The sequence below is a fragment of the Kogia breviceps genome, unplaced genomic scaffold, assembly GCF_026419965.1.
Source record: "Kogia breviceps isolate mKogBre1 unplaced genomic scaffold, mKogBre1 haplotype 1 scaffold_583, whole genome shotgun sequence".
In the NCBI taxonomy this organism is placed as follows: domain Eukaryota; kingdom Metazoa; phylum Chordata; class Mammalia; order Artiodactyla; family Physeteridae; genus Kogia; species Kogia breviceps.
In genome coordinates this window covers 10,267-19,197 of record NW_026712026.1, presented here as the reverse complement: position 1 = coordinate 19,197, position 8,931 = coordinate 10,267, and the positions used below count along the sequence as shown (strand labels likewise).

Genomic DNA, 8,931 nt, shown 5'->3' with positions numbered 1-8,931 from the left:
AGAAGCCCGAAGAGGCATGAAAAGATTCTCCCTTAAAGGTTTCAGACAGAGCATGGCCCAGGCAACACTTTGATTTCAGACTTCTAGCTTCTAGAACTGTGAGACAATACATTTTGGTTGTTTTAAGCCACCCAGTTTGTGGTACTTTGTGGACTTTGTTACAGTACTGTACAGTATAGTACAGTACTTTGTTATAGAACAAAGAAGGCATAAGGGAAATCTACAAAGGAGGCAAAAAAAAAAAAAACAGAAGGAGGCAAAACCATACAAGCCAAAAGATTCAAAAAGGCATCGGACAGTTAATAGAAATTGGTTCTGATACTCAAAAGATAAGAAATATCCTAAGGCAACTGGAGGAATAGCCTGTCTTCCGGATCAAGAAGATTAAGAAGTCTCATGATTGATTCTACCATGAGGAAACTTAGGTTCTTTTTGATTCTTCCTTGGTACTGTTTCCTTCATTATTTAGTTCATACTGCTAATTCATATTATTGTTTCAAGTCATTATCTCACACATGGACTATTGCCACACATTTCTGACTATTCTCCCTATCTCCAAGTCTCAATTCTCCAAACCAGATGATTTTCTAAAATAGTGTAATCATGTTATACCTCTCTCCAAACCTTCAATTGTTCTCCAATACCCAGTTTAATGTTCTAATTCTTTAGTGTGAGTTCAAGCTTATCATAATACCATCCTAATCCCTAGGATGAGCCACTCAAGTCATGCAGACATAGATTACTTCTACCTTACAGACACAGACATAGATTACTTCTAGCTTACACAAATCTTTCTTCATAGCGTCCTCAAATAGGATACAAATATTCTGACTCTCCACCCAGTTCTCCTAGATTCTACCCATTCTGCAAAAAGTTTCAGTTTAACTTTCTTTTTATAGTGTCCCTGGTTATAACAACCAGGGAACTTTTCTCCCTGGAATGCAGTTTATGTTTGTGCTAAATATCTAGCACATAATATTAGATTATATTGTCATTTTTATTTTTCACATGCATTATGTCATGCCTCTCCAACTATGCTGTAAGCACCAAAAAGGCATATACCATAGCTTATGCTTTTTTATGTTCAAACACATTTCAGGCAAAAGCAAATTGCTGTACGTCTACAAACAGGACTGCCATTACTGCTTACCTCCTACACTTTGTCTTCTCTTTCTCTTATAGTCACCAGGTGTTTCATAATCACCTTCTTCAAAGCCTTCTAGTGATGGAGTAGCACAGAGATCATCAATACCCAACATAGCTGGTATCTTTTCTAGGATAAAATCTGGAACATGCCCTAAACGAAAATGTCCACAATTAAGATTTTTCCTCTCAAAACATTTCCCGCTCAAAACATTTCAACAGTATATAGCCACTCTCTAACACCTGTCTTCATAGTTCACTTAGAAAAAGCTGGGATCTCCCTCATTTAAACAAAATCCCATTATTTAATAACACAACTACATCTTACCAATATCTGATGCATAATCAATAAGAGTTTGTACTATTGCAGCCTGTAATCGTAGCTTTTTTTCTGTGTTAGCAGACATCTTCTCATGCCTTTCACTTGTCTGAAGAAGATTTGGTGCAAATATCACAGCAAGATTGCTGCTATCCATCTTATTCTCACTGCACCTTAAAGGAAAAAAGGTTTTATGAGATGGAGCTAAAGATAAAAATACAGAGTTAAAATAACATATTGGGCACATTTTGAAGACCTCTTATTTTATCAGTTAAACACAAATCAAGATACAGTTACCCTTCATCTACCCATCTACATGACTGGCTTGAAATAAGACAGAACCAGAAATACACAGCCTCTCTGTGCTTAAATATATGTCATAAAAACATTGCTACACATAGAGTTCACACTTTGTTTTTCCACACAAACTGAACACATTTCTTTGATTTTTCAAACCCACACACAGAAAATTCAAAGTACTGAAGGCAGCAAGTATGTCTAAAACAAGCAGGCTCAATGACAGCAGGGAGAAGGGACAAATTTGAAAAGCAAATCGCAAATATTTTAGAAACACAATAATCTGAAGCCATTCAATGGACTACGAAGCCTATAAACACCAATAAGCCATTAAGGCATTCACCATGACAACCCTAAGACAGCAAGGAAATATTATATTTGGTATATTGTTTTTAAAAATTATACAGGGTATACATCTTATAGTAAGGAAAAATATAATATTTTTAAGAAAAATTTCCATGCCAAATGAAATTTAATTTCTTATCATAAGGGTAAATCTAGCTAGTTGAGAAATTAAACTATCATCTCCAAAAACTTTTAATTACTACTCACCTAAGAGAAACTTTCCTGAGAAAGTTAAAGAAGTATCTTAATATATCAATTGTGTGGTCGGCCATAAGACAGGAAAGCAACAATGTAGCTTTATTCTTCTCCTCCTTTCTTAATTGTTGAGCTTTGAAAAGTGCTTCATGCAAATCAGCTGGGAGAACGGGCTCTGGCAATTCCCTAAAAAACTGCTTAAGAAGCCCTGCAATATCACAAGGAGGTGCAGAAGACAGGCATCTTTCACCATGATCCAGTTTATTCTGAAATAAATACAACAATCTTGAGCGTTCGGGGGTTTAAGGGTTTAATGCAAATAAAGTATCCTTTCTTATACTCTAAAGAGCTTTCTTTAATAAATTTCTCTTAATTCTTGTTTTAGTATTTATCACTTCTCTTTAGAAGGCTAAAAACAAAATTTTAAAAAATTTTCACTTCATATAGTACATTATAGGAACAAGGACCATGAATTTGAAAGTGCTCTGTAAACTTTTAAAGCATTATATAAATAGCTTGATTGTGACAATCATTTCACAACATATACATATATCAAAACATTAGGTTGTACACCTTAAATGTATTTGTCAATTATACCTCAATTTTTTAAAAAAAGCATTATATAAATGATATACATTTTGGAAAAAAGAAAAAGGGTTCTTCTGCCATGAAAAAAAGCTATCTGCAAACTCAATTTCTGTCCATAATTCATATAATAGTTCTAAATATTTCAATCCTAAAAACCAAATTAAAAAGTGGTACAAATGAAAACTTATAGTTCAAGAATATGCTTACCTTTAGTGCTTTTAGACGAATAACAGATCCTGATTTCCTAAAAAGCCCTTCTGTATGAATATGTTCTTCTAAAGATGTGCAAGCATCAACAAGAAAACTGGAAGAGAGAACTCTTTTTAGGTGGTAAGACACACATCTCACTAAATCCTATTCTCCTGCCAGAGGCTACACCCCTTTCAGCTCTGATGCTACAAATCCCTTTAATCTCTGTGATAGAAGGTTACTTTGTTTTCCTTTTTGCTTCCTAAATTCTTCTCTAAAGCCCATCTTTTCACCCATGACAACCTCAGTGAGCCTGCTCAATCCTTGATCCTTGCCAATCTTAATCCATTTCTCTGCTTCTGCTCAGAGCACAAGATGTCTTTTTTTTACTGCCTTCACTTCTTCATATCCCAGTCTTTGCTCAACCCTCTGCAATCAGACTCATCCCCATTACTCCATCAAGATCACGAATGGCCTCTGCCTTGCCAAATCCATGGTCAATTCACTGTCTTTATCTTCTTGTCCTACCAGCAGTTGATACACTCAACCACTCCGTGATGATCTTGAAAATACTCTTCTTCACTACACTTCTGGAATTTCTGCTGTCTCCCTGACTGCTCTTTCTCAAACTTCTTTTCTGGCTCCTTTTTCTGCCAGACTTCTCCATCCTAGGATCACCCAGGGCTCTAAGGCCTTCTCCATTTCTTTACCTATTGTATCTGCACAGGTGATCTTGCACAGCACACATAGCTTAAAAAACCTACCATCAACTAACTACATTTGCCCAAAAATAAGGCAAGGCTTTTTTTTTCTCTCACCAACATTACCTGTCAGAAAGTCAGATATATCCATCCCAGTCCTTACAATCCTCCTCACATTTAGAGGTGTGTGCTCAATTTCTTTACACTGAATAATTTTTAACAATCAATATTGGCTTAGATACTTAGGTAACAGCTGATAACAAAAAATTTGAATGGATGTCAGCTGCAAGCAAATGAAAGCATTGTACTGGTGCATAGTGGCTGAATGTTGCAGAGTAACTGACAGAAAAGCTTTCTTTTTAAAAAAGTAGACAAAGAAACTACAACAAAGATTTAGTCATTATTACTAGAGATATGACTGAAACTCTAAACATTGAAAATCATCATTAAAAAAAACCTTTCATAGGTCATTTAAAAAGCAAAATAGCAGTTTGAATACCAGTTTGAAATATTTACTCTTCCTTTCAAAGTTTGCTCACCTTGGAATATGTCCATATTCTGGAACAACAGACTGGGGCAATGTATTAAAAGGTACTCCAAACAGTTTACCCTAAAATGACAAAGTCAGTTACTCTAACACAAATATTAGGCTCAATATAAGCTTTCTTAAACATTAGGCAAATTAAAAACCTCACAAAATAAAACAAGATAGCAGAAATAAACTATTGGTCAAGACACAGAAAACAATTACATCAAGTATATTTGTTAAAAAATTACTACTTTACACTAGATATTATGCTAGGTGCTGGGAGTACAAAAATGGTCAAGATAGAGTCATTGCCCTTAAGCAACGCAGCAGATTCCCTCAGTTTCCAATCCCACAACAGAAAATCAATCCATTTAGTGTTCAGTAAGGAAATTCTTAAACAGAATTTGGCCCAATATGCTAACATTTCTGGAAAATACTACAAGCTCCTTTACTAACTATATAAATACTGACCTTAAACTTTCTGTTGGTCACCTTATAAATACTAACTTGAACAAAAGGCCAAATTGGCCTATAACAGTAATTCCTGTCACTCAGTGAGTACTTCCTAAAATTATATCAGGGTGGTTCCTTTTAGACCTGATTATCTTTTCCACACTCTATGGGAGAGTACTAATCAAACTGTTCTGAGGTATCCAAGGACGGGATTCTGCAAACAATTTAAATTTCACGTCGTACTTTCAAAACCAATTTTAAAAGGTCAGAGTCGAATGTATTACTCACATTCAAATTTTAATACATTTGAAGATCCCAAGAGCACATTTGTATGTTGGTTAACTTGAGTGTTTGTGCACACCTCTGAATAAAGAATCTGCCACTATCTTTGGGCATATATTCAAACTTCTTAAAAACGAGTCACTGATTAAGAAGGTTGTAGCTTTGCCTTGAACTTAAAAGTAAATTCAAGGGATTTCCCTGGTGACTCAGTGGTTAAGAATCCGCTTGCCAATGCAGGGGACACGGGTTCGAGCCCTGGTCCGGGAAGATCCCACATGCTTGCGAGTGGAGCAACTAAGCCTGTGCACCACAGCTACTGGGCCTGTGCTCTAGAGCCCGCAAGCCACAACCACTGAGCCCGTGTGCCACAACTACTGAAGCCCGAGCGCCTAGAGCCTGTGGTCTGCAACAAGAGAAGCCACCGCAATGAGAAGCCTGCGCACCGCAGTGAAGAGTAGCCCCTTCTTGCTGCAACTAGAGAAAGCCCGAGCCCAGCAACAAAGACCCAACGCAGCCAAAAATAAATAATTTTTTTTAAAAAATTCAAGCCTGTATATGTCTGCTTATATGAAATTAGATTAAGTGTGCATACCTAATCACTCATATGTTAATTTAGTTTAGATACATCTGCTCTCCATGAATGCTCTTGAAGCACTTGTGTTGTAAGAGCACCTTATTTAACCTGTTATTTATAATAAGAAATCATTCAGGGAATTCCTTGGCGGTCCAGGGAATTGGTTGGGACTCCACGCTTTCACTGCTGTGAGCCTGGGTTCCATCCCTGGTCGGGGAACTAAGGTCCCGCAAACCACGGTGTGGCCAAAATCACTCAGCATTCTTAATGATTTGACAAAACCTTACTAGTCCTTTTCAAGTAGCTGGCTCAATTTAATTGACGGATATAGAAAAGACTGTGTAGCATAGTGCTTAAGTGAGCAGGCTCCTAGAGGCAGGACTGCCAAGTTTTAAATCCTGGCTCTTCCACTTATTAGCTGAGTGACATGGATTAAATGATCATTCTCTGTGCCTCAGTATCCTTATATAGGTCCTAAGTCATAGAGTTGCAGAATTAAATGAATTAAAAGGTGTAAAACATCAGTGTCTGACAAAGCAAACATTCAAAGAATATTTGTTGCTGTTACAATTATCATTTCAAGGTGAGCTATTTAAAAAAAAAAAGTTAGGGGGACTTCCCTGGTGGTCCAGTAGTTAAGACTCCGTGCTTTCACTGCAGGGGGCACGGGTTCGATCCCAGGTTGGGGAACTAAGTTCCCACATGCCGCATGGTGCAGCCAAAAAAAAAATTAAATAAATTTTAAAAAAGTTAGTATGGGCAACCCCTTATGTGGGTAAATCAGAATTTTCTTGATACTGTGCAACCAAACAAAATGCAAAAATAAATCAGATGCTAAAGCTGATTGTAAGTTTACAAATGTCTTACATAACCAGAATTCAGGGTTGGTTTTTTTTTTTTCAAGTCTCATTATGCTCAATAACTGGCTTCACAAGTAAGTGCTATAATTTAATCTCATAAAATAAAACTAATAACATGCTTTTAAAATTTTATTTATTAGAACATCACTTACAGTATCATCTTTAAAAAGATGTCTAGCACATTTCTTTTTTTTTTTTTGCGGTACGTGGGCCTCTCACTGCTGTGGCCTCTCCCGTTGCGGAGCGCAGGCTCCGGACGCGCAGGCTCAGCGGCCATGGCTCACGGGCTCAGCCGCTCCGCGGCATGTAGGATCTTCCCAGACCGGGGCACGAACCCGTGTCCCCTGCATCGGCAGGCGGATTCTTAACCACTGCGCCACCAGGGAAGCCCCTAGCACATTTCTTAAAGAGCTCAAAACTATCATTAGATAACAAACACCAAAGAGCCAAAGAAATCTAGTATTCAAATAATTACCTAACATGTTAGATCTCGTTCGTGTTAACACAATGATTTTCTGTATTTCTCTATTAGAATATTTTTATTAGTGTTTCTAGCATGACTACCAATTAGGATGAGGACCTCTGATTATCATAACAACTAGCTGAATAAGTGGCATGTGACAGGCATTGTGTGCTAGTCTCATCTACAGATCTTATAACTTTTTAAAATCCCCTAAACAACTCAACGAGAGATACCATTCCCATTTTATAGAGCAGGAAACTAAAGCTTAGGACAAGCAGCCCAAGATCACACCCCAGGTAGGGGTAGAGCAGGAATCAAACTCAGGTCTATCTGATTCTAAAGGCCAAGTGTCAGTTTTTCTTGAGGGGTAAGAAAAAAAATCTGCATACAAATTCTTTCATATACTTACAAAACCTACTATATTTGAGATCTTGGAAAGCCAGTTTTACAATCAGAAGAAACCACTTAGTTTTAAAATATAAACAAATATGTTGCCAGTAAGTTGCAAACAACAAAAATAATTTCTCCAGAATTTATAAGCTGTTAAGAGGAATATAAATTGTCAGTTTTCTTCTCCAAGTACTTATTTTCTTTCAGAAACTATAAACTATTAAGAGTTATGAAAATTAATTTTTAGTTTTCATCTGTATTTATGAAGCACCATATAATTAGGCAAGTAAATCTAAAACAAAATGCTTTATATTCAACTTATTTTTCACAATGAAATTCTTGATGATTCTGTAGAGATATTAAAATCTCATTCGAAATCCCCTAACCTCAACCACCCCAAAATCAACAGCTTCTGAATCATTCCACTGTGGTTTCTCAATTTACTCTTTAAAAAAAAACAACCTTTATGTCTCAAAAATATGATATAGCCAAGCAGCAAGCATGTTCTTTTCAAATCGGTGAATATAAAGTTATTATCTAAAGCCTATTTCTAATACTGTCACACCTCATCTACTGATTCATTTAAAAAAGGTACTGGTACCCCTTGTCTCTCTCCAAATATTACTCAAACAGTGGTGGTGGGGTAGTGTTTGTCTCCCTTCCCACGTGCAACTTGTTCAAAATATTTACAATAACTTAGCAGCATCTGGAGACATTTTTGTCACAATTGGGACACGCTATGGGCATCTAGTGCATAGAAGCCAGAGATGCTGCTAAACATCCTATAATGCACAGAACAGCTAACCCCAATGCCCCCCAAAGAATTATCTAGTTCAAAATGTCAGTGTTGCTGAAGTTGACACACTTAAACATATCCTCTTTTAGATCCATACAAAACGAACATTTTAGCATGACCTGGTAATAAGTGATGGTAGGGAATACGCCCCCCCTCCCCCTTTTTTAACCTAAACCTCTTTCCCCAGAACTTACCACGATTTCCGTGGCTGCTGTCTCCGGTCTCCTGCGATCGCACTGCCCACGGCCACCCTTGACCTTAATGCCATAAACAGCCCGAAGCTGCTGTACAACGGCCAACCGCACCAGCCTCCGATCCCACATCCCGGACACGTCGCCCACTCTCCGAGGTGGGATCTGAGTCCTGACCCTCTTTCGCCACCAAGTCTTCCAATTTCCGAACACTCTCAGTTTTGCGCTCAGCTCCGCTGCCTTCCGGCCACGTCTGGCACTCTTCCCGCCACTTCCACGGCTTTTTCCTTGCTCCACCGACCGTCGTCTCTTATCTCTTTGACCTAGCCACACCTCACGTTCCCTTCACTTACACCGGCATTCTTTCTAGTCACTTAATCCTTTCAGCTACTTACACAGACCTCCCTTCTTTCTTCCAGATCCTTTCGGTTCCTTGTACCACGCCCGTTACCAGCTTCTCACTATTTCAGGCCACCTTCCTCCAAACCTCCCTTTGCCCTCGTCTCTCTCCGAACTGTAAAGACAACCCTTCTCCTCGCCCCTCCTGCCCCGCCCCCCGCAGACTCAGCTGAGCGTTAGTCCTTTCGGCCCCGAGCCCCCCACCCTAGCCCAGTCG

The 8,931-nt window shown here is 38.3% G+C and overlaps 1 protein-coding gene across 1 annotated transcript; it reads right to left on the bottom strand.

The window, feature by feature from the left end:
- Window positions 1-1,150: 1,150 nt before the first annotated feature.
- On the bottom strand, window positions 1,151-8,575 carry LOC131749800 (rho GTPase-activating protein 11A-like; the record flags this gene model as incomplete). Its single annotated transcript, XM_059051668.2, has 6 exons — window positions 8,319-8,575; window positions 4,317-4,387; window positions 3,095-3,191; window positions 2,312-2,565; window positions 1,472-1,635; window positions 1,151-1,297 (listed from the first exon to the last, which is right to left on the bottom strand). Coding segments are annotated over exons 1-6 (862 nt in total), but the record flags the coding sequence as incomplete, so codon positions are not given.
- Window positions 8,576-8,931: the final 356 nt, after the last annotated feature.